Genomic DNA, 26,250 nt, shown 5'->3' on the forward strand with positions numbered 1-26,250 from the left:
TTTTAAATATTTTATTTATTTGAGAGAGAGAGAGGGGTGAGGAAGAGTGTGAGAGGGAGGAGGGACAGAGAGAGAGAGAGAGAGAGAGGGAGAGAATTTCAAGCAGATTCTGGCACCAAGCAGAGCCCCACATGGGGTTCAATTTCATGATCCTGAGATCATGACCTGAGCTGAAACCAAGAGACACATGGCCAGCCAACTGCACCGCTCAGGTGGCTTTTCTATTTTTTGAGTCTTGTCATTTGAGCACACTGAGGGGAACCTCTTCTTTGGAGTAGGAGTGCCACTCACTTAAAAAACCACTATAGCAGGGTGCCTGGGTAGCTCAGTGGTTGAGCATCTGCCTTCAGTTCAGGGCGTGATCCTGGAGTCCTGGGATTGAGTCCTATATTGGGCTGCCCATGGGGAGTCTGCTTCTCCCTCTGTCTCTTTCTGTGTCTCTCATGAATCAGTAAATAAAACCTTAAAAAAAAAAACGAGTATAGTAACCATTTTATGCCAATATTATATAGAAAAGTAAAATATACAAATTTGCAACAGCCACCATAGTATAAAATCATACAGTGCTCTTCCCTTGCCTTAATTTTATATTTTTATGGTAATGCTACTAATTAAATTTTATTTTGATTCTATTTGGTTTTTGTTGGGCTATCAAAGTAGATTATATTTTTTCCTATCAAATCCTTTGTCATTTAAACCATTTGGGTTATTTTGTGGACAGAGTCCTTGAGTCAGCCGACAAATATGTATTGAATGCCTCTTGTGTCAATAAGATTTATCTTGGGTGTTTAAGAATAATGAAAAATAAAAAGACAAGTTTTCTGCTTTTAAGACTGTTGCTATTAGGTTGACATGATTAATTTAATGGACTATAGGGCAAAATTAAACATTGTTGGTTTTTTATAAATATTTATTTATTTATTTGAGAGAGAGAGAGCATGAGTGGGAGGGACGGGGGAAGAGAGAGAGACAATCACAAGCAGACTCCACACTGAGCACAGAGTTAGACACAGGGCTGGATTCCACAACCCTGAGATCATGGCCTGAGCCAAAACCAAGAGTTGGACCAACCAACTGCACCACCCAGATGCCCCCCATTAAACATTGTTGTGAGCAGGGCCAAACCTTGGTCACACAGTTTAACTGTCTGTATATTGTGTGGTGTGTGTGTGGGGGGGCGGGGGCGGTGGGCATTCACACCCTTGGGCTCTCCCTAGGAAATTTTATCCATCATCCTCTTCCTAGTCCCAATCTCAAGAGTCTAATCCCAATCTGGAGTTCCATTTGGAGGTTCTTGTTTTTAGTTTAATGTGCAGACCCCCGGTTATATTAGCATTCAATAGAGGAAGACTTCAAGACTTAGAAGAGGCACCATTAGCAGTAGACTTACAGATATCACAAAAATCCTGAAGAGTGTATAGCACATAGGCATTTTGGTTTTGGGTGTCTCCTGCTGGTTTTCCTTAAATCATGTCATCTCTCAAGGACCTACTTCCGTCTTTTTCCAAGACTGGCCCCACTTCTGGGTAACTTCCCTGACAAGGCCTTCTTTTACCTTGCACATCCTTTGTCAAAGAGGAACTCTTGTTCAAACTGCCTGTCAGTGGAATAGGTGTATTAGGTAGACCATTTCTACTCATTTGTATTTTTCTTTATGGATTGAGAAAATAAGGCCCATATCAACTTGTAAGTGATTTGCCCAGTGCCCCATTACCTGTTTGCTTACGCTGTAGCCAGAGCTAGGGTCCTTATCTCTTTGACTCTTCAGTATTTTTTCACTATATCACACAGCCTTTCTGAGCTGTATTTCCATAAACTTCTTCATAAACTTCGGTCATGTAGCAAAAGCACTGAAGAAAATGATTAAAATAATATTTCTTGATAGCTATCATTATTACTGACCACTAACAATAATAAATGTAGGAATCATTGGATAACTAGTGGTTACTTCAATTATGAAAACCATAAGAATAATTTTGAAAATGAATACTCAAGAACATATGATGATCTTTATTTTCACATTTATAGACTATCATAAAATTGCACAGTGACTCTGGGCCTTTTACTTAAATGTTATCCAAAAAAAAAAAACCCCTGGAAAACAAAATGGTATGTATGCCCTATTCTATCTAGTTTTATTAAACTTATGCGTGGGGAAAGTGACATGGAAAAGTGAAAGTAGTTTTACTGAGGACAGGTAAGGTATAGGTCATTTTTTTACTATGCTATATCATTATCCATGTTTATTTCATAATTTCCATAGTCAAAAAATAGTATATTACACAGTGTAATAACCAGTTAATTTGTTTATAAGTTGCAGAAAACATTTTTTTGGTTACTTTGAAGTCACTTGTCATTCATTTATCAAACTGTGTAACCACTTGTCCACATAACTTGACCTCTCCAAACCTTAGTGTCTTCCTCTATAGAATGTGAGACCACAGAGCTCTCATACAGTTTGAGAATTAGCTCACTACATGGTTGTTCTCTCTGTTTTTGGTCACCTACCTTAGTCACACACAGGACTTAGCTTAGATTTACTTCTGGTTCATTTCGCAAACCAAAAGTTCAATGATGAAGTCTTCCCTTCATTGGGGGTATTTGAAGGAGTAAGTCATAGGACAAAGATGAGTACCGAATATGCGTTAAATAATGGCAGCATCAAAAAAAATTAAGTCTACATTTTCCTAGGAGAATTATTTTTTAGATGCCCACATATTTAGATGAATGAGTGAGTATGAAAAAATGACTTTTATTGCTTCTTTGTGCATCAGTCATACCTGGGTACTGAATTGATTTACTCTTCAGAAGTGGAAGTCATAGGATTGAATGAAAGATCCAGCAGGACAGCAGGGTGGAATCATGAAGTGGGTACCTGATAGTCCACTCACTGTGACTAAGGATGAGAAGTGGAATCCTATTTGGGGCTCTTTATTTGGGAGTTATCTTTGGAAATGTAGAAGGACGCATGGCTCCAGGTATCATTTCTCTTTTCCAAAATTTTTTTTTCTGATAAAGCTTTCTCACTTTGAATGAAATGTAGACTTTGACATCATCTGTCATTTAGTATTTAGGAACTGAATTCAACACAAAAATAAACCACAATCTTGATTTTAAGATTAAGATATAGGTGATGGGTTAGAGGTGGATGGAAGAGAAGGGGTAGTGGGGGGGGGTGTAAAAGGGATAATAAGTATCTAAATAACCACAAAACAAGGATTCATGAAATACATTATTATAGGTATAAACAATGTACTGTGGATCCTGGAGGATGGATATTATTAACTTCTTTTAGGAAAGGCTTCTTGGAGGAGGCCAAGCAAATGAAAGCAAATGAAAGCATGCATAGCCCCTTTATAAAGCAAATGAAAGATGAGCATGGAAGTATGGCAAGGCATTTGATTTTGGTAATTCAGTTGAGTCTGGTGTTGAATATGAGAATGAGAATGAGATCAGGAGAAGATCATCCCGTGTTTCAAAATGGTGGATAATTTCTAAACAAAACATTAAATATGCATATATGATTCAAGATTTTTATAAATAGTGTATGTAATAAATCAGCTAATGAGATTACATGTTAATACTTATTAAAATTGTGTTCTATAATTATTTAGATGTCCAAGAAAACGGTAAAATCTTGCATTGAATCTTGCATTTTACCTGTGTAAAACCTGAAAGGTTGGTGGTAGAGCTGTACTGAGGACAGTAAGGGCACATACAGGCTCAGTGAGAGGATGCTAGGAGCCACTGTATATGCTGCGCTGGGGCGTCCCTTTGCTATATTGACTTTGTATCTCATATTCATTCTATAAAAGATTGAGTGAGCAGTAATTTCTATACGCCAGGCATGGTGCTAGAAGCCAGGAATACAATAGTGAATTAGTAATTCAGTCCCTGTCCTCACAGAGTTTAGAAGCCTGAGAAGAGGCTGAGTTTGGTTGAGACAAAAATAAGCAGAGATTCAAATCCAAAGTGATATGTGCCTGATAGGAGATGTAAAGACTGCTGGGCGAGCACACAGTAGAATATGTATTTCAGACAGGAAGGATCAGGGAAGACATTCTAAAGAAGTGTTGTTCAAGCCTCAGAAGGTGAACTTGAGGAAACTATAGACAGAGGAAGGAACATATAGATCTAGAAAGCAGGGGAAGTAGGGAAAATGACAGAGACCGAGGAAACATACACAGTGTTTTCTAGGAAGCGAAAAAACAGTATGGCTGAAAGCTAGAGTGTAAGGTAGGTTGAGGGTCAGAGACATAGAAGACACTGGAGAAAGAGGTCCTGGTTGTGCTGAGGAGAGATCACAGAGGGTTAAAAATGGGAGGTCAGAAGACTAGGGTGCTGCTGTGGATCTCATCCACATGGTGGTGGTCTGAACTTGGGGTAGGAGCCATGAGGATGGAGGCAAGTGGGTGAATCCTAGGCACAACTTGAAGGTGGATTCCCTAAGACCTAGATGTGGCCTGGAGGCGGATTATGAGGGAGAGGAAGGGGCTATGCATGCTCTCAACTGTCTGTCTTGGCCACTGGAAGATGGTGTCTGTTAGCTCAGTCCCATCGGTAGTGCCAGAAAAGACTGAGCACACGAAACTGCAAGGTTGCTCGTTTCTGGATACTGCCGGGCCGACATCAATTAGCATGTGGGCTATTTGCTGTGAGTGGGAGTGGCAGGGCTACGGTTTGTTTTTATTCTTCCTTTTTGAGACAATCCCTAATCATACTCGTTCAGTACAGAAAATGAGCTGCCCCCGCTTCGCTCAATTGAAATCCAAAAATGTACCAAATGACTAGACTACGGTTTTCAGTGAGGAGTTCGAAGAGGAAATCAGCTCCTCAGGCTGCCGAATGAAAATGGGTAATTACAATATTTTTAACACATTAGACTTTATTAGTTTTGAAATTAGTAAAGCTCCTTTTGTGGAACCAAAAAATTCTATCACTAGGAAACCTTTTAGAGATTACTAACAAATAATTTTACAGATGAAGAAATTGTGTAGGTTAACTTATTGACTCAAGGACAATTGCCTGGTATTTTTTTTTCTCTCTAAATTGCAGTGATGATATCTTAAAAAATGTTGATTAAACAAGAGAAAGTGGGCGTATGTCATCACAGGACCCATAAAATTGTTTCATGTTGCTATCTCAGGGGTCTGGTAATTTTTGTGGTAAAATGAAAGAGCTGTTCTGACAAATCATCTGAAATAGAATATGGTATAGTTTATGTTCTTGGTGATCATGCCTGCTTTTAAATTCTTTTGTTAAGTGATTTATGCACATTTATCCAGAGCATAATTATCTTGATTAATATTGAGAAATATGGTATTTATAATCCCTATGTGTAACAAAGTGCTACATGATTAGCCCTTTAAAAATAATTAACCCTCTTGTATATAAAATTTCATAATTTCATTTCAGATTATCAAGTGCCAACTAATATTTTCAAAATTCTAATCACCCATATATAATGGATTCAGTGGAAATATGTTAGAGGGTTATTATAGCTCTGATATTACAAATCAATGGAAAATTAAACCACATTTTAGTATTTTGCAGCAACCACATTTTTCTGGTCTTCTGCCTTTTGCATTTAGTCGTTAGATGTTTGTTAGATGTCTATTAATTAATCACATAGATTATTTAGAAAAATGGAGTTATTAAAGATTAGAAAAAATTTAAATATGCTATTCTATACACATATTTATTGATTTGGCTCTGTTTTCACCTAAGAATAAAAATTCTGTCTGGGATTAATAAGTCTAAATAAGGGCTCCCTCTCCACTCCCTACCACAGGAAACACTGAACACATTTTATGTTGCTTATATCTTCATGACTTTTAAGGAGATGAGATTTGTCAGGATACTTTTCCTAGTAGAATATAGACCCAATCCACTATTTTTCTGAACACTCAGAACCAAATTCCTTGCATCTCCTTAAATGACTAAGCAGTTACTGCTAAGCTTTTGTGTCAATTAGTAAAGACCCATGGTCAACACATTAGGAATTACTAAAACAGAATCAATCCTTTTCTTTCTTCCCCTTCAACATTTGGGGAAGCTCTAGGGAAGCCAAATTTTCTTTTAATCATGATGACTTTGAGTTTCATCAGTTTGTAAGCCTATAATGGTAGAAGAAAAATTATGGTAACGAAAATAGTCATGGAAAAACGTCAGAATTAAAATATAGTGACTGTTTAATATTGGATTTATGTAATATATAAATACAAAATTGATACTTATCAATTGGACACGTCTAGAAAAATAGCTCCAAATACCAGTAATGACCTTAAGCATGCCAAGCCTTTCACACTTATTTCATGTGTTCCTCATCTATCTATGAAGTAGGTACTGTTATTATTCCCATTTAACAGATAGTGAGACAGAAATTTAAAAGAGGTGACTCGCCCAAGATCAAATTTTAAGTGGTGGAAACTGGCTGTGTATGTTGGTTGGATTTCAGAGGTTAGATTCTTCACCCTTATTGTGGGTACCACCAAAGAACGTATTTGAAACTCTGGGAGATGGTTTGTACAGAGAATTCTCCCTTCATTATGTGCTTCAGGCTGTATAGATAGCTTCATCATCTTTCCTATATTCAAAGTTGGAAATGGCATTTGACAAGCTTCTGCGGAGCTTAGAAAGTCTAAGAGGGCAAAAGTGCATATGATGTTTAGCTTTTGAGATTTTCTGGGCCTAGCTGGTTCCTTTACAGCAGGTACATTTGGCATCCCATCAGTCTTTCAGGAAGCTGCCCTTAGTCTTGTTGCTGAGACAAAATATTGATATAGCTCACTTTTTTCAAACTTCATCTGCACTCCTGCATTCTTGTTAGTCATACTCCTTAAGTGGGCTTACTGAGTAAAGACAGAAATATGATGATTGGGTGAAGAGGGGACGACAGATGTGCATCATATGATAAAGGTCTGTTAAATGAAATATCTTCAATCAATCGTTTACCTGGCATTTTCTTTCTCCAGAAAATTCACTAAATATGCAGAGGAGACGTTTGATTCTAGGAAGATGGGAGTAGACATCCTTTTTATTTCTTCCCCTAAATACAGCTAAAAACCCTGGACAATGTATAAAATAAACGTGAGATACTGAAAGGAAGGGCACCTGGGTGGTTCAGTTGGTTGGGTGTCTGACTCTTGGTTTCAGCTCAGGTCATGGTCTTAGGGTTGTGAAATGAGCCCAGTGTTGGGCTCTGCACTCAGTGTCGAGTCTGCTTCAGATTCTTTCCCCCTCTGCCCCTCCCTGCACTTGCTCATATGTGCTCTCTCAAATAGAGAGAAATTGGATTCTGAAACATAGAAAGAAGGCCGACCAGCTAGGAACCTCAGGTCCAGAAGACATAGTGGTGAATTCTCTGAATTTTCTTTTTCCTCCTAAATCTCTGACTAGGTACTAGGTACTCTGAAGGTGGCAACCCAGAAATGCCAGTGGGCTCAGATGTGGCCATGGGCCAGTGGAGACCATGTAGAAAGTTTGAACCCTACCTTTAGGGTCATTGGAGGGCATGTGGGGAGCAGTATGAGGTGTCCCTGGACATCTACCCCTATCTGGCAATAAGGAGACTACAATCTCCCTTGCCCTGAGGCAGCATTGTCAGAGGCCTGCTAAAATACAACCATTAAGGATGACCCAGGCTTTAATATAGTACTCAAAATGTCCAGGTATTAATGGAAATCACTCATCATTCCAAGGAAGATCTCAACTTGAATGAGACAAGATAATCAACAGATGCCGATACTGAAATGACATAAATGTTAGAACTATGACAAGGGTTTTGAAGCAGCCACATAAAAGTTCAATGAACAATTACAAACACGCTAGACAAGGGAAAAAATATCAAGTCTCACCAAAGAAATAGAAGCTACAAAGAAAATCAAATGGAAAAATTTAGAACTTAACAATGCATGGGCATAATCAGTGAACCTGAGAATAGGACAACTAGAAATTACCCAGTGTGAACAACAGAGAAAAAAGACTGAAAAGAAAAAAAGCCTTAAGGACAAGTTAAGACTGCAACAAAAGATCTAACTGGGTCACTGGAGTCACAGAAGGAAAGGAGAAAGTGGATGGGGCTGAAAGAGTAGTTGAAAAAATAATGGTTGAAAATTACCTAAATTTGGGAAATGACATAAACCTATAGGTCCAAAAAGATAAGCAAACCCCAAACAGGACCCAAACATATTCATGCCAAGACACATCATATCAACCTTTTGAAAATTAATAAGAGAAAAATCTTGAAAGCAACCAGAAAGAAGTGATACAGGAAACACACTGATTTTGGATGTCAGAGGAATGGGTGGGTTACTAGACCTTCTTGCTGATTTTAACTAGTAGTGTTCTGCCTTTGTAACTGAATTTAACTGAGCTAGCATGCACAGAGCATTTAGTAGACATCTATAAAGTATGCTGGCCCTTGGGGGATATGTGTCCATCTCATTCTTCCTATAACTGCTCCACAGCAGGTGTTACCTATCAGAGCAAATCCAGAAATCTGAAAGAATCTAAAAAAAAAAAAAAAAACCCAAAACCAAAAAAAGGACAGAAATTTTTAATCTGGATTTCTGGACGGGCTTCAGTTCTGTGAACTACTTGAAATTAATCTAAAAATGCAAGCATGTTTTCATCAGACTCTCAAAGGAGCTAGTAGACCTTAAAAGGTTAAGAGCCACTGTAAGTTTCTGTTCTTTTCAGGCTAAAACCACATAATCCAGCCTGTGTAGAAAAGAAGCTAAAAATAGAGAAGGCATTCCTCATCCTATCTGTCAAAATTTCTGAATGCTACCTCATGATAATTTTCTACTTTTAAGGGCAAAACAAGAAAATAGTTTTCTTTCTAGGTACCTCTGGAAATACATTGTTCATTAAAGAATGTTTGCTTGTAGTCTTATTTTGATCATTTAAAAATAGTACCTGAAGGTGACAAAATGACCAATGCACCATGACTTAAAATGTACTTTTTGACTTCTCTTAATGCCAGTGGAAAAAGTTCAGATGTACAAGGAAGCAGCAGCAGCCTCTCTATACCAGAATCAATGGGCTGGTTCATGAGATAAGACCAACCATTCCACAATCTGCATTCCTATTTCCATCTTTAAAAAAAAAAAACGTTGGGGATCTGTGGGTGGCTCAGGGGTTTAGTGCCTGCCTTCGGCCCAGGGAGCGATCCTGGAGTCCTGGGATTGAGTCCCGCATCGGGATCCCTACATGGAGCCTGCTTCTCCCTCTGCCTGTCTCTGCCTCTCTGTGTCTCTCATGAATAAATAAAATCCTGAAATAAAATGAAAAAAAAAAAAGCATGTAAAATTAAGTTCTATTAATTACACAATGTGTAACTGCCAATTTATCTGAACAAAAAATGTTAGTGCATTCTCCTGTGAAAAAATAAAACAGCTACGACAAAAACAGATCCACGCAGTTTCTGCCTGAATAGCATGGCTGTCTCTCACTCCTACCCTCTACCCAATTTCCCATGCAAGCCAAGTGAGCTCAACCTGCAGGATGCCACTATAAAGAGGGTTTCAGGTTGCTGCTGGTTTTCTTTTTTTTTTTTTTTAAATTTGATTCATTGATTAGGTTTTTTGGTCCATATTGAGTATGCCAATTTTGCTTTTTCTATTTGTAATTTTTGGATCCCCTTCTGATCTTTATTTGCAGTGAGCCTAACTTTCCTGGGTCAGATTGGAGATTTCATAATGTTGCTGCTTGTTTTCTAATCAAAATTAAGACTCTCAATGTTACCTGGAAAGCTAGATTGGATAATGCATGGTTTCAGTAAAAAACTTGATTACTTGCTTCCAGTAGGACCCTCATGTAGTTTGATCCAATTGGTCTGGATGAAGTCTGAGATTTTAACAAGAAGCCAGGTGGTAATGCTAGTTTGAGGACATTTTGAGTATTAAGGTCAGAGAGGGTACGTCTCATCTGGTTAGTGTAAAAATCAGTACAGGCCATTAACTTTTCCTTCTGTATCTGTGGATTCTCTACCAGGGGCTTCTCCTACCTTGATCCTGTCCATTTCTCATTTATCACTGATAGTGTTCCTATAAGCCAGTGTGATCACTTACGGTAAGGCATTCCACCACTTAGCTGACATAAAAGTCTATACAAAGATATAAACACAAATGAACATCACACATTAACTTAAAACATAATGGGTTTATATTTAACACATTACTTCTCATGATGGAAATGTTACTCAGTTAATATAAAGCTTTTTTTTACACTAAATCTCGTCTCCATTTCAATGTCAATATAACTTTTTTACATTAAATATTTTCTCCATTTCAACATTAGATACATTGGATACATTTTTCTTACTTCTCCCCCCAAGAAATAAAAATTTTAATCTCTGACTGACTGTATTTAATATCTAAATACAATATTAATTTGGGAGATAACAAAACGAAAAATTAATAAAAATATGGAGGAAAGATTCCTCAGTGATGGAGGAGGCACGGGCAATTTCCTAGGATTCTGGGTAAGGGTTTCCTGCTTCCTGTTTCACTTTGAAAACTCTGAAACTATGAAATAATATGAAAATTTCAGTCATCTGACTTCTTTGACCCTTTTTCTAACTAGCACATATGAATTTTAGACTGCTTTTTACAGTGTATTATTTGTTGTGATGAAACACACCCCCCCCCCCCCCCCCCCCCACTGAACAGGTATCAATTTGTTCCCACTTACAGGGAGATAATTGAGAATGTGAAAATACTCTATTTCGTGGGATCTTCTAGACACTAAAGCTCAGTTTTTAACCTCAATAACACAAAGGTTTTCCGGGCAAGGTCTGATTCAGAAGGCCCATCAAAATCACATCTGTCCATTCCTCTTTCGTGCATAGACGCCCAAACAGGCACAAATGCCTGTAATGCTGAGAGCCACACCTAACAGGAGAGCGATTGCATCTCCAGCTTCTACTGCTTCAACCACCGGCAGCACCAAAAGCAGTGAAATGACGACCAAGAACAACTGTGTTGAAACTGAGGTCATGATGTTGGGATCTTCCAGGTTATCTCCGGATCTTGAGGGCTGAAGGTTTCTAGAAATCAGACAAGGAAACAAAAAAAAAGGAATCGTTAGAAATTCCCACCTTTCCAGAGGACAGTAAAAATCCATCAGTAGCAATCCACACACCTTTTCAATGTAAATTTCAGACCCCTCTCCTCATTTTATGGTAGGGAAACAAAAAAAAAAAAAAAAAAGAGGGGAAGTCGACAAAAGGCATTTAAAGAATGGCCTTTTGGGGCTAATCTCCCCTTTTCATGTCTCCAGCAATTTCCCCACACGCTATCGTGCCAACGTCGTGAATCGGCTAAGCAAACTGAACGGAATGAAGAACAAAGAGAAAACACACCAGGCACTCGGAAACTTAAAACATCCTAGAAGTTAAGTAAAAAAAATAAAAAAATAAATAAATAAAAAATTACATTTTCTTAGCATTTCTGTCATCCGGGCGATGCAGACCGGTCTGGCAAAAACTCATGCAACGCAGAAGTCCGTGAGACTGTGGGGAATTAGTACAAACTTACCAAAGGAAGGACGTGCGTGTGGAGCGTATCCGATTGGAAACTGCCCCTTCCCGGAGTTGGGGCGCTGAGGCTAAGAGGTCCCACGTGACGGAGCCTGCGATCGCAACAGGGTGGGATTTAGGATCTACTCCCCATCCCCACCGTCCGCGTCCTCACTCAGGAGGCGGCCGGGGTCCGCGCAGAGCGAGGGAGGAGCGCGAACGCACGACGGAGGGAGGGTCCCTAACCCGTGGGACGAGCTCGTCGTTGAGGCAGCACAACTAGACTTAAAGTTGGTCACTCCGCCCGCACGGGGATCAACGTCCCAATAAATCGAGCCCCGAGACCAGTTCCCGCCAGGACTTCACATTAAGACCTTAAGAACAATCCCTGCTTCGCCCCCGCGCGGCGCAAACCGGACCCCCCCCCCCCACCCCCGCTTTACAAACACACCGAAGCGACCCCAAGTATCCTTCGGGGAGGAGTTGGCACCTCACCTTCCTGGAAGCGGCCATTAGAGGAATGGCGGAGAGGGCGGGGCCTCCGGACTACACTTCCCACAATCCCCGCTGCCGACGTAGTGGGCGGGGACTCCGGACTACACTTCCCACAATCCCCGCTGCCCACGGCTCCCCGGGACGCGCGCCTGGCTGAGGGAGTGACGGGCGCGCCGTGCGGGGCGTCCTCCCGCGGCGGCGCAGCGTGTTACGGGTGAAGTGGTTTAGTGTGTTTGCCCCAAACGCTCTCTCAGAAAGGAGACGAAGACCTGACAGCAAGTATTTTTTTTCTTTACCCTGCTTGACGTTTTAAGACAAACAAGTAGTTCTGTTTATTTTTTTATTTTTTTATTTTTTTTAAATTTTTCTGCGACTAAAATGAAGACACGCGCGCGGGAAGATAGCGCCCGAGCACAGCCGTCTGTTTCGGACCCTGTTAAACGAGCGGCCTCCAGCGTTTTGCGGCGGGGGAATCCCCCGTCACCATCCTCCCGATGTGACCTGTGACGTGTTCGTTGATCCCCTTTTAAGCGGGGGGGGGGGGGGGGGGGGGTGTGCGTGTGTGAGAGAACGCGTTTGATTAGACGTGGTTGGGAGGCGTGAAAGGCGTTTGTAGGGAAGACCAAAGTGTAGGAAAAGTGGTTTGTGGGACGATGTGCTGTGTCGGGGCTCCGGAGCGGGGAGGACCGACCCCCGTCCGGGAGCGCGTGTGGGGCGCGCTTCGTGGCGTCTCCCCGTTTCTGCCACACCCACCGTGACCTGACCGCCCCCGGGTCCTGCTGAGAAGACGTGAGGTGACTGCTTTTTTTTTTTTTTTTTTTTTTTTTTAAATCAGGAACGAGTTGTTTGCGTGGGGAAGGCCACCCTTGCTGAGGGGCACCCTTGACGTGCGGTCCCTGTGAAGCCCTCAGGTGAGCCTCCGCAGGCGCCCGTGCGACGATTCCCTTGGCACCCCCCCCCCACCCCAGGTTGTAAGTTCCTGGTGGCGCGGGTTATAGGGGTTATAGCTGCACCTTCAGCTCGGCGACGGCGACCTCGCATCTTACATCTTTTTTTTTTTTTCTTTTCCCTTAAATGTTACCAGTCTCTCTAGACCGACGGCAAAGCTTCATAGTCCTGCCTCCTAACACGCCCCCCGCAGTAAAACTGGCTGATCGTGATTATTTGAATAAATACAAACATCAAATAAATGAATTTGATAAGTACATACATTCAAATACATTTGAGTAGGTAATCGTAATTATATAAATACACAAATAGCTAAATTGAGACAAATGCCAAATAAGACAAACCAAGGCCTCTTGCGTATCGGAAGTCCGAGGATGACGCCACAAATAGTGTGGTTAGCATTGCTTCCCTAACCTGGATTGATCTTTCTTTCTTTCTTTCTTTCTTTCTTTTCTTTCTTTTGTTCTTTTTCTTTTCTTTTTTCTTTTCTTTCTTCTTTCTTTTCTTTCTTTCCTTCCTTTTCCTTCCTTTCTTCATTCTTTCTTCTTTCTTTCATTTATTCATTTATTCATTTATTTATGATAGACCTAGAGAGAGAGGCAGAGACACAGGCAGAGGAAGAAGCAGGCTCCACGCGGGGAGCCCGACGCGGGACTCCAGGATCACGCCCTGGGCCAAAGGCAGGTGTTAAACCGCTGAGCTACCCAGGGATCCCCTGGATTATTATTATTTTTTTTAAAGTTCTGCCTTGGCCTCATTTGCTTGGAGCTGTTAGTCTTGCCTATTTCTAATCAAGTACGTCCGAAATGTACCAGGAAACATTCCCTTGTAGTTGAGCGTGAACACTTTGGGGATTTTATCTGCCCCCCCCCCCCCCCCTTTATTTCAGTTAGCCGAAGTCAGCAGGGACGACTTTGAAGTTAAGTGTTATTACAGGTCTGTTTCAGGTGTGTCAACGTTGAAGATGATGGTTTGAAGTTGGAGAGTCTGTGGATGGTAAAATGCCTTTTTTTTTTGAAAATATTAAGAGGTCATTTCATGACCTGAATCATCTGAAACGGTGGCTGAAGTTGTTTGTGGAGCAGTGTTTTGGGCCCAAGTAGTTTGATTGATTGATTGATTGATTATTTATTTATGAAAAAATTTTATTTATAAAATAAATATAGAGAGGCAGAGAAACAGGCAGAGGGAGAAGCAGGCTCCATTCAGGGAGCCCAACGTGGGACTCTATCCCAGGATCACACCCTGGGCTGAAGGGAGGTGTGATCACACCCTGAGCTACCTAGGGACCCCCCAAGCCCAAGTAGTTTTAAAATAAAGTTAATTAGCTTTCTCTAACAAGCACCCATCCCACTCGGGCAATTTGGCAAAGGTGTTGCCATATATGCTTTTGTGTGCCGTATCCCAGTCCCAGTATCCAAGTAGTATGGTATCCTAGTTCTCAGTTTTTTCTTACTACCCTAGTGATCAAAAAAAACAAAAATAGATCATTTTTTTCCTTTGCTTGAAACTCTCCATTTCTGACACGTTAAGCTGAAGTCCAGACTCTCTATCAAGACTCAAAAAGCTCTACATTCTGGTCTCTCTATGCTTCTCTGATGCCAACCCACCACTCACTCGTGCGTATCCATTTCAATTTCATTCACATGTTTGCTATTTCTTAAACGTGCCCATTTTGTTGTTTCCTATTGAATTTGCCCTTGCTGTTGCCTCTGCCAGTAATACTTTTCTGGCTCTTTAGTGGCTGTTTTCTCAGTGTCATTCAAGGTTCTGCTTAAATATCATCTTCTTCCCGGAGTATGTCACAAAAGATACCTCTTCCATTACTGTCTATCCACTTTTTTGCCTTATTTTTTCTTCATAGTGCCTATCACTAACTGAAATTCTATATGTATTTATTTATATGTGTAGTAGGTAAATAAAGTGAAAATTCCATGAAGGGCAGGAAATATTCCTGTTTTATTCACTACTGAGTTCCCATCTACTAGAACAGTGTCTAGCATGATACATACTTAGAAGGTATTTTGTGATTGAATAATATTAGTATAACTACAATTTGATTACTATTTACTTACCTTTATACTGCTCGTGGTATAAACTACCTTATATGTAGGAAGTCAGCTTTTGGGCTAAAATATAAAGATCCTTGATGATCTAGACTGAGCTTACTTTGAGTCTTCATTCCAAATTTGGGCTTACATATTTCCCCTATAATATTATTTATGTACAAATAACATGTAGTAAGCATCTAAAACAATGTAATTTGTTCAGGAACCTGTCTATAAAGATCCCTACTTAACTTCCTCTGTCCACTTGGAGCATCGGTACTTTGACAAAAATGTTGATTAAGTCTACCTGGATCATGTATTTTTTCCTTAGCAATACTTGAAAGGTTTCCTTTAAATACTTCTTAATGTTGGACAAACAGTATTGGCATTTTTGGTAGGACAGTGCTTTGTTGTGCAGACACAATACTGCAAGATGTTTAGTATCTGTAGCCCATGCCCACTAGGTGCCAGTAGGATCCCCCAGTCATGAGGACTACCAGCTGCCCTCACACGTTGCCAGACAACTCTTTGATTGTCGATACTGTCCCTAGTTGAGAACCACTCCAGATTTCATGAACAAAATGAAAGGTGTAGTTTAGAATGGAATGAATCCAAAAAGCAAGGAGTTCACCCACGTGTGTATGTGTATATATGCACACAAACATATACACAAACACCCCAAAACTGCAGTGTCTTAATGATTAGGTCCTTTTCCTCTAAATATCTTGTTTTGTGTTTTGTGTTATTTATAGATTCTTTTCTTTTTCCTGTCAGCATCTCTACAAGGCAGGTTCCACTGGTCACTGTCTTATAACAGCACTGGTATGTAGATTGAAGTGAGATTTCTGTTTTTATATCTGCCACTCAGTTTAGTCTTCAAGCTGCAGAGAGCTAGTATGGTGTAGTATAAGGAATATTCCATTTTTTCCCCTTGCTGGCTTTGTGGATTTGGGTGTTTATTCTCTCTGAGACTCAGTTTCCTTTTACAAAATGCATTGTGAGAGGATTAAATGAAACGTTTTAAAAGTGACCGAAAAGACAGCCTGGGTGCCTCAGCAGTTTAGTGCTGCCTTCAGCTCAGGGTGTGATTCTGGGGTCCCAGGATCCAGTCCCACGTCGGGCTCTCTGCATGGTTCCTGCTTCTCCCTCTGCCTGTGTCTCTCTCTTTCTCTGCCTCTAATGAATAAATAAAATCTTAAAAAAAAAAAAATGACCAAAAAAATGACCAGAGATCAATACTCCTCAATTCCCGCTTTAATTCTATTTCTATATCTCTGGTTAGTGGTTAAGAGTTAGGGTCTGTGGGTCAAAGTGCTTGGTTAGAATTCTACCTCGGCTGCTTATTAGCTGTATGACAATACTAAACCTTTCTAAGACTCAGTTTATCTATCTATAAAATTGGGTAGGGCAGTATCTATTTGATACGTACAGTATGAGGATTAAAGGAATTCCTGGGATTAGAAGCTGGCATGGAGTAAGCCCTCACTGAATATTAACTATTTAATTTGTTACTATTTGCTGTTACTCAAATCCATGAAATACAAGGTCTCTCACACATTGTGAATGTGCTGTTCTGCATAGTATATAGCAAATGCTCGTGGAACCTTGGCTGCAGACGCATTTTAGGCCCCCTAGGCTTTGGATTGAGGGCTGATTAGACATATTCTCCTATTACTCTAAGTCTGTGGTAGTGATAAAACACCACCCAGTTGTTGCCTTGATGGCAGTTTCTTTTTAACTATTTTGTTCTTACTGGGCATTATATTTATGTTTAAAACCCATTCTTCACCTAGCTGGTATTACATCATTAATTCATTATATTGGATGCAGGAAGTTTTGAAAAAATAGTTGAAAGGGTGAAGACATGGGTGAATAGCCTCAAGAAATCATTCAGCTGGAATGATCTCTACGGAAAACGCAACAAGCAAGCAAACGCTCTAATTCCTTTTGAATTCTGTTTCTAATTATAGTAGCTAATCTGTAACTGTACTGCTTTTCCCATAAATTGCAGCAAAGTAAAAGGCAACATTAGAAGCTTTGCTAAAAGGGAATTGTAATAATTGAGACTCCGGACTCAGAGGAATGTATTACTTTTGATTGTTAGGGATAATTAATTGTGGATCTTGTAGGACGGATAGAAATTCTTTTTATATTATGCCTGAGAAATGGTACTTCACACAGTGAGTGAACAGGGTACCAAGATTTTTACCTTACTCCATTAGTATCAGTAAGGTTTACTATCTGAAAAGGACAAATACTTCCTGTAATCCCTACTTAGACCTCATTTGCTTATACTCCACAGATGAAAAAGCTCTCTATTTTCTCAAATAGCTCACAAAAAAATCGTGATTGTTTCTTCTTAAAGTTTGTTTTTTGACTTATAAGTCAAGGGTCATATAAATGATTTTCATTAGTTAATGAGGTACAGTGTAATTGGAAATATAAACCCAGGGGTTATTAGTATTAAGTGATATAGAGATAAGGATTAATTTCTGGAATACAATAAATATAAGAATCTCTTCCACTCCTTTGACCCAGACCTCCTTTTTTGACTTTTAATATGCCTAAAAGCCATCCTAATGAACTATTATTATCTAGCTATAACTCAGATTTAGATATTTTGTCTAGATCATAGACCAGGACAATAACTGGCATGTTGTACTATGTAGTCCCTCTTCTAAAAGAGACCATCATTTCCTTAACAGTGCTAGAGAGATGAGCAGCTTCTTCTGTGCCTAGCATCTGCCAGCAACAAGTTCTCACTGTGAACATATTTGGAAGCCACATGAACCACAATTCTTCTGAAGCATTGCCACATTCCATTTTCTCCCTCAAGCTGTCTGAATACTCCTGCAGGCTTTTATATAGTTCCTCTTTAGCATTAAGTATCTAGGGTTATCAAATCCAGAATTTAGTCTTTCAGTTTAAGAGAAGCTAAGCCTACAGTACACCATCCTTCACTAAAATAAGAGACCACTGGTAGCCTGTGATATTCAGAGACGAAGAACATTGTTTTGGTCACTTATCTGAGCAGTAGAAGGCAAAATTTATCAAGTCAGTTGTTACCAAAGAAATGGTTTCAGAGAAGAATGGGAAAGTATTACAATTGAGTCATTGGTAGGCCCTGAATGAAGACACTTCTGGGGTCCATCAGAAGAAGCAGGATGGGCTAATATCAGGATTTTGCAGCGTATGTGTCAGGGAATTCATAAAAATCCAGATTTTCTCATTAGTAATTGAGCCAAGCCAGGTGAATAGAGACATTTAATTGGAGCTTCACAATTAAAAAAGACTAACCCAGAGCTGGCCAGTATTTTCTTTTTTTTTTTTTTAATAATAAATTTATTTTTTATTGGTGTTCAATTTGCCAACATACAGAATAACACCCAGTGCTCATCCCTTCAAGTGCCCCCATAAGTGCCCGTCACCCATTCACCCCCACCCCCCGCCCTCCTCTCCTTCCACCACCCCTAGTTTGTTTCCCAGAGTTAGGAGTCTTTACGTTCTGTTTCCCTTTCTATATTTCCTACCCTCTTCTTCTCCCTTCCCTTCTATTCCCTTTCACTATTATTTATATTCCCCAAATGAATGCGAACATATAATGTTTGTCCCTCTCCGATTGACTTATTTCACTCAGCATAATACCCTCCAGTTCCATCCACGTTGAAGCAAATGGTGGGTATTTGTCATTTCTAATGGCTGAGTAATATTCCATTGTATACATAAACCACATCTTCTTTATCCATTCATCTTTCGATGGACACCCAGACTCCTTCCACAGTATTTTCCATGAAAAATAGGAGACTTATCACCAAGATCATTACATAAGAGCTAACTAATCATTAGGAAAACAGGATAAGTAGCACTTTCCATAGCTGTTCAGCCACTGCAGAAAGAACACCTGTTGAGGCTAACTGGTGGCAGCATCTTACAGAGGTATATGGGCAAGCTGCAGATGTCATTGTTGACGTGGTTCCAGGCACCATCTAGAGCCTACTGCAGATGTGGTACTCACTTCCACCAATGAACCTCAGTAATCTATGGGAATCAGTTACACACACAAATCTATGGTATCCAGGGAATTAGAGGAACCCAGCCTATAGGTACTGGCAAATTGAAATTTTACCTATACTGATGGGCTTCTAAGAGTAGGTTAAGAATTCTTGGATGGGACACATTTATAGTTTTGAAAAGTTGTAAGATTATCTCTTATATAGCACTTTATTCACTGTGCTAGTGGACTGATTAAGAACATTGTCTTTGGAGAGGCCATTGGAGGCCCCAAATTTATCTCTTTGCTTACTAATTTTGAATTTGTACAAATTATCTAACTTTTTAACATATTAAAATATTTTACTCCTTAAAATAATTTTCTGAAGGAAATATCATTACTATACCCTGTCACAATGAGGAAACTGAGACATAGTTAAGTAACTTATCTAAGGTTATCTAACTAGTGAGTGGTAGAGTCAGGATATGGGCCTAGGACAAGTCTATACTTGTCCTGTATCATTGCTCATATGCTTAAAAAATTTTTTTATGGGGGAGGGGGGAGAGAGAGAAGGAAAGGGAGTGGGGGAGGGCAGAGGGAGAAAGAGAAAGAATCTTAAGCAGGCTTCTTGCCTAGGGCAGAGCCCACTGTGGGGATCAATCTCACAACCCAGAGATCATTAATTGATCAAGAGTCAGGCACTTAAAGGGCTGAGCAACCAAAGTGCCCCTAAAAAAGTTGTAATTAAAGTATGGTTGATGTTCAAACCTGTATGCTTTTATATGGAAAATGTCCAGAGGATCAAACGCCATTTTAATTTTCTTTGAAGTAAAGTGCTCTAGTTAGTGTTGCTTAGGAAACCTAACCATGATGAGTCATTGAGGAGTTGTTGGTGTTTGTGTACTCTTCTTTAGTCCTGAATTTGGTGAATGAGTACCAATATTTGCCTAATTTGTCAATTGATTTTGGCTTAGATTTAATATATATGTATACAAAAGTTTTTTTTTCTTTTTTAAGTATGTCTGATCCAGACAGAGCAGCACACTTAGTGATACAGATATGACATGTCAGAAATACAGATTGTGATGCATTGGCAAATCTCAACTATCATAAAACCACTGAAGTTTACATAATATATAAGATTCAAAAAGAAAGAAAATAAAGTGAAAAGAACCTTTTGAAAATCTTTGCTTACAGGTCAGAAACCTAAACTAGTCACTGTCAAAGTATAGAGAGGCTATTAACAATAAGTCCACACAGTTCATAAGGAAATATTAATTCCTCTGTATAGACCAGGTGTTCATTATGATTAAGAGCTGGTAACTATGGAAACAGCATAAAATTTATAAAATTAAAAAAATACCAGATAGAAAATGCAAATAACATAGGAGAATGAATCATGCCCCAACTGATCTTCGCTTGATTTCCCTTAAATCGAAAGACTTATAAAATTTGTATCTGGCAGCTTTCTGAGTAAATCACTCATTTTTCAGACTCTGAATCTCTGGATATCTCAGCTTGTTCATTTGGTAATGCCTTTTATCTAGAGTCAATTTATACATGATAGAATGTATAGGACTGGAGTTTTTATAGTAAGCAATAGGTGGGAGTGGTGACTTTAAACTGAGCTTGGAAACTTGAATGAGTACCTGAACCTTTTATGTAGACATTTATTGTGAATGTTCAGTTGACATATTATGATCAGTCACTTTCAGTTTTTAAACTTATATCTTTTGCTAAATCATATAGATGGTCTAGGTAGAGAACTTTATGGTATACTATCAGTTGCTGTGTCATGGAGTGATTTATGCTATGAAATGGCAAGCTGGAGAGCAACAATAAAGTTTCTTTACTCCTTGCCTATAATACTTTGATTGTTTATAAATCTGTTCCTTGAGTCCATTATGCCAACAGGCTACTTGTCTGTAGATATTCTAAAAGTGGTATTATTAGGATTAAAATTCTTCATAAAAATTAGGACAAAATAATCTGACTTTCTGGAAGAATGGTTTTATTCAAGGAAGTTAGCAGATTTTCTCTTCAAAGGAAAATTCTTTAAAAGTAGAATACGTTATTTAAAAAAAATGATTGAAACTGGTTCAATTGAGGAAAAAGTCCCATACAATGCTATTCACAGTTTCATTTGATTGTGATTTGGACCTGTTTTCATGCATTTTAAGTTCTCATTTCTCAGGGGAGTCAAAATAAGTAGCTGACCTCAATCTGACAGTCATAGTGAAGCCCTGCTTTTGTGAGCATGCCTATCAACACTAGGACGCAAAAAAGTGAATGTGGTATGCTGTGTAAGAGAAGGGACATAATCCTTTTATCTGCTGTGCTTTAGTAGGACCTGTGGTAAGAATATTCTACCTCCCTTGGGTTACCAAGCTTTCAAAGGGATCTAGGGAGACAGCAGAGAGCCCAGGGATGAGTGGCAGAGTTGAAGTGATCCAAAAATCAGTCCTGGAAGAGTGTCCTCAAAATGTGTTCTGTGGTCCACTTCCCAATTACACAGGGAGTGTATATAAAAATGCAAATTTCTAAAAGTTCTCCAGGTAGTTGTTAGGTTCATCTGATCTTAGAATCTTTTTCATTGGGGAAAATAAGTTCTAAGGCTGATTATTTGGGAAGAGGAAACATAAGGGCAACTGAATAATGATGTTTAAACTTAATTAACAGTAAATATTTAATAAGACCCAGTTAGAATTATCTGTCTTACTCTCATTTCAGTTATTGATGGAACAAAAAATACAAATATTTCATGCCACTTGTGAGTATATCAAATATTATTTTTTCTCATTTCTTATAGACTCATCTTTCATGAAAATTTACTCATTTTAAAAAATGAATAAAACTATTCTGATGATTTCTCCTTTTAGTATTGTAGAAATATCCCATTTTTTTAGAAAAAAACAAAAGAGTGAAAGGGACTCTGAGTAATAAAATGGACAACATCCTCAGTTTTAAAACATAACCATGTAGTTGTGACTTTCACATGGTTATGTCTTTCAACAATCTTGGTAAAAATTAGGATGAAGCATTAAATGCAACTCACTGAGGGTGATCAGAAAAGTGTTGTGTGGTGGGTTGCTAATATTTAGCTTTCTGGTGATTCAACATTAACCAAAGATTGAGTTTATAAGGCATTGGACCTATTTTCCCTAAACATTTCTTCTCTCAGTAGGTACTTGGAAGGGAGCCTAGATAACCTGGAGTGCTGGTATTCTAAATTGCTGGCTAAAGGCCCATCCATATGCTTTGGAACTGAGACCAGCAAGCAAGATATTATTCTCTTAGGAAGATTGAGTAGCTCTAACAAGTATTCTTGCCACACAGCTACATCTGGATAAACTGGAGCTTGGGCCCATGGTCTTATGTGTTTCAGGTATATCTCACTGATTTATCTTACTGTCCTTAATATTATAATATTTTTAAAAAAGATTTTATTTATTCATGAGAGACACAGAGAGAGGGAGAGAGAGGTAGAGACATATGCAGAGGGAGAAGCAAGTTCCATGTAGGGAAACTGATGTGGGACTCGATCCTGGGTCTCCTGGTGATCCAGCTCCAGGATCACGCCCTGGGCTGAAGGCAGCGCTAAACCACTGAGCCACCCAGGCTGCCCAATATTATAATATTCTTGAAGCAGCATTCCATAAATATATATTGAATAAATGAAACAGACTTCGTAGTTTTAGTCAACGTAAAGCCCAGTTTGAATCAACATGTGTGTCATAGCCATGAAAACAGTGAGTGTAATCTTGGATTGCAGGAATAGATGTGGAATACTTAGCATGGGGAAGATAATTTATAATTTCTGCTTTGCACCATATCTAGCAAGGTGATGTCCTTTATGGATTCTCTACTTTCAGAGAAACATTAATAAACTGGATGCTAACCAGGCCTCTGATAAGACTAGAATCATTAGTTGAAGAACGTAGTTGAAAGACTACGGGATGTAAATGAGAAGACTCAGTGAGGCTGACCACTGTTTTTGGTGATTCAGTCCATAGGAGAGGCACTAAAAGAAATAAAGTGGATTTGTGTAGGATGCTCAGTAGGTGAGAGAAGCATGTTTTAGCACAATATAAGGAAAAGCTTTCTAACGTTCTAGGAGAGAAATTGACTGCCTTGGTGAGCAGTGAACTCTTGATCAGAATTGGTTGGTTTAATGAATACTTGGCATGATGTAGGGAGGATTCGGACTTCAAAAGTACGATTGGCTTTAATGGATGTCCTGGAAGGTTTTCTCTGAACTTGACAGTCTCTGATTCTCTTATCTCCTCCTCCCATGACCCCAAAGTCTTACGCTAGTTGTCTGGTGCTTATTACAAGGGTTTGTTTCAAGCCTCTGACACACTGCTATTTATCTTTCTGAAAGCATTGTTGTTAGTATTTCTTTCTTTCAAATTGGAAGGAAAAAATGGACTGTTCTATTTCTGAAAAGGAAACCTTTGCTAATAATTTGTTGACATTTATAAATACATAAAATACATTAAATATTGCTAATATTGTTGTTCAGCCTGTGTAACTGATACTATTCTGTAAATAATCATGTAGGCTAAAGTGAGCAGATAAAAAATGGGTCCTGTGTATTTTATGTAGACTGACAAAGGTTTATAATCTGAGGATTAAGAGGTGAATTTATAATTCAGCTTTTTTGATGTGTCCTGAAAATGGACTCATTGTGGAATACCTACAAAATGCTTCCTGTCATCAGTCAGAATGATCTTAACAGACTTGTGAATATCAGGTCATTGTATGGTACATTTCTGAATATTTAAATTGTAGATCAAAGTAAGTTTTCGTATTTCATGTTCTAAATTTCATATTGTGCTTTTCTGGAAATTAACTATTTTTATTTAATTTCTGAGTGAATTAAATCCTTAAACACTAAACATAAAAATCTATTTGACTTTTGAGCATGTGAGTACCAAAATATGTGCAGTGTATAGAACTAGAAACATGATGATACTATTTATTATACTGCCTAGGTGCTTAGTTTCTCAGGTAAGCAAAACCTGAAAAAAAAGTGTAGGTTAAATTTGTGGTTCTTTTTTTTCTAAGAAGTTTCCTGGAATCTGTTGTTTAGGTCAGAGATTTTCTACCTGTACTGCTAAGGAATTTGTTAAGAAGATATTCAAAATATTTTTATAATTATTTTCCCCCTAGATAATAAGCAATACAAATTTACTGAAATCTACCATGTGGTTTTACACTGATGGCCTATACTAACCACATGTCAAATAGTCATATGTTCTGAAGAGTCACTGGCTATTTTAGGGAAGAGTGAGAATTAACCATAGTGCCTGCCTTTATTTATTTATTTATTTATTTATTTATTTATTTATTTATTTATTTATTTATTTATTTATGTGCCCATATTTATTAGCTCATTTTCAACATACAACAGTTCATTTTAGTATTTGGCTAAGTGCATAAACTATAGTACTACCCAATTTTAGTTCAATTAAACTTCAAAGAGTATTACCAAAAACCATGGATTGAATATAGTACTAATCGCTCAAAGGAATGTAAAGGGAATGTCATGATTTTATAAGTTCAGCCAATAATGTGCTTCATCTTTTTTGGATCTATTTATCTTTGAGCAGCCTTTTCTTTCTTAACTATGACAACCATAATTGAATTTGGAACTAGACTCTCAGGCGGTGCGTTCGGCAGTCCTATGGATCTGTCTCTTGCTTCAACAGTGTTTGGATGGAACACACCCAGGGTGGCCCCTTCTACCAGCCAATGGCCACCCTCCAGCCTTTTTTCCGGTCGCAACCTTCGGAGCCATCTTCCTGGCCATCTTCTGCCACCGGGAGCGAACACCCAAGTTTGAATTTAATTCCTTGTCCCGGATCTACCCTGAGCTCCCAGATTGGTAAGAATTATTCCACGAGGTGGAGGCTGCCGTCAGTCGCCTGGTCAATATGCATCTGCGGGCCTCCTACACCTTCCTCTCTCTGGGCTTCCATTTCAGGCCATGCGGCTCCGGAGTGTGTTGGCCACTTCCACGAGTTGGCTGAGGAGAAGCGTGGGGGCACCAAGCAAGCGTTCCTTGAAGATGCAAAACCCGCGCGGTGGCACCCACTTCCAGGACATGCAGAAGCCGTCCCAAAGTGAGTGGGGGTAAACCCTGGACGCCATGGAAGCCGCCCTGCTTCTGGAGAAGACCCTGAACCAGGCCCTTCTGGATCTGCATGCCCTGGGTCTGCCCGCGCGGATCCCCATCTCTGTGACTTCCTGGAGAAGCACTTCCTAGATGAGGAGGTAAAGCTCATCAAGAAGATGGGCGGCCACCCCCCAGGCTGGGCTGGGCGAGTATCTTTTCTAAAGGCTCACTCTCAAGCACGACCAGGAGCCTCCGGAGACCAGCAGCCTTTGAGGGGCTCCTCTGGCACCCCCCTTCCCTTCGGGTGCCAGGGCTTGTGCCTGAACCTTTTCCCCTGCAGCCACTAGGCAGCTTTTTAACCATCCTGGAGCCAAAACGTGGACCAAATGGAGACAATAAAGCTTTTTGCAGCAAAAAAAGAAAAAAAAAAAGAGAAAAAGAACTAGACTTTCAAATCACAGCATCAATAAATGTTAAGTAAGGATCGAAAGAAATTATGTATATTTGATTGCATTGATCTTTACCTTAAAATTATTAATAAGAATATTTTGATGTGAAGAAAAAAATTGGGTTATTAATTAACAAACCAAAGTTATATAAAGTTTAAATTTATTTTTAAAACATTTATTTTATGTTTTGAAATGTATCTACTAACACAGTGATACCTGGATATAATTTATATATTTTATATATATATGTGAATGTTTAAAATATTTGTATTCATGAAGGTGTATAGTGTAAAAATTTGGAGACACTAGCTTAGATTTGATTCACTGGAAGTAATAGGGGAGGGACATGTCATTTTATTGTTTTTGGAAAATGTAAAAAGAATTGGTCTCTGCTCGCATTTGCATCTGTTCCTTTCTTAACAAGAACCAGGCTTTGTCATTCAATTATCGGAAGCCACTGTCAAGTTAGTGGTTTTTCTGTACTTAACAAAAAAATTTTTTTTAAAGATTTTAGGGATTCCTGGGTGGCGCAGCGGTTTGGCGCCTGCCTTTGGCCCAGGGCGCGATCCTGGAGACCCGGGGTCGAATCACACGTCGGGCTCCCGGTGCATGGAGCCTGCTTCTCCCTCTGCCTGTGTCTCTGCCTCTCTCTCTCTCTCTCTCTCTCTCTGTGACTATCA

At 39.3% G+C, this 26,250-nt stretch overlaps 1 protein-coding gene and 1 long non-coding RNA gene across 6 annotated transcripts; one reads left to right on the top strand and one right to left on the bottom strand.

Annotated features, from left to right (window-relative positions):
• Positions 1–447: 447 nt before the first annotated feature.
• SMIM30 (small integral membrane protein 30) lies at positions 448–12,087 on the bottom strand. Of its 3 annotated transcripts, XR_012002757.1 has the most exons (5): positions 12,017–12,087; positions 11,541–11,634; positions 10,010–11,050; positions 1,715–1,850; positions 448–462 (listed from the first exon to the last, which is right to left on the bottom strand). XR_012002757.1 is itself a non-coding variant. In XM_026012157.2 (3 exons), exon 3 carries the CDS (start codon positions 10,999–11,001, stop codon positions 10,822–10,824), a length of 180 nt encoding a protein of 59 aa, XP_025867942.1. In that variant the 5' UTR covers positions 11,002–11,050; positions 11,541–11,634; positions 12,017–12,072; the 3' UTR covers positions 10,150–10,821. The 3 variants fall into 3 exon arrangements, 1 of the variants encoding a protein (XP_025867942.1); XR_012002758.1 differs by lacking the exons at positions 448–462; positions 1,715–1,850 and having other exon boundaries at positions 10,150–11,050; positions 11,973–12,066; XM_026012157.2 differs by lacking the exons at positions 448–462; positions 1,715–1,850 and having other exon boundaries at positions 10,150–11,050; positions 12,017–12,072.
• A 41-nt stretch (positions 12,088–12,128) lies between these two features.
• On the top strand, positions 12,129–25,968 carry LOC112929879 (uncharacterized). Of its 3 annotated transcripts, none has more exons than XR_012002759.1 (5): positions 12,168–12,526; positions 12,852–12,927; positions 13,550–13,644; positions 24,715–24,890; positions 24,990–25,968. It is a non-coding gene; the product is annotated as an uncharacterized lncRNA (long non-coding RNA). The 3 variants fall into 3 exon arrangements; XR_012002761.1 differs by lacking the exon at positions 13,550–13,644 and adding an exon at positions 22,188–22,388; XR_012002760.1 differs by lacking the exon at positions 13,550–13,644 and having other exon boundaries at positions 12,129–12,526.
• Positions 25,969–26,250: the final 282 nt, after the last annotated feature.

Source organism: Vulpes vulpes, chromosome 7 (assembly GCF_048418805.1).
Source record: "Vulpes vulpes isolate BD-2025 chromosome 7, VulVul3, whole genome shotgun sequence".
Classification (NCBI taxonomy): domain Eukaryota; kingdom Metazoa; phylum Chordata; class Mammalia; order Carnivora; family Canidae; genus Vulpes; species Vulpes vulpes.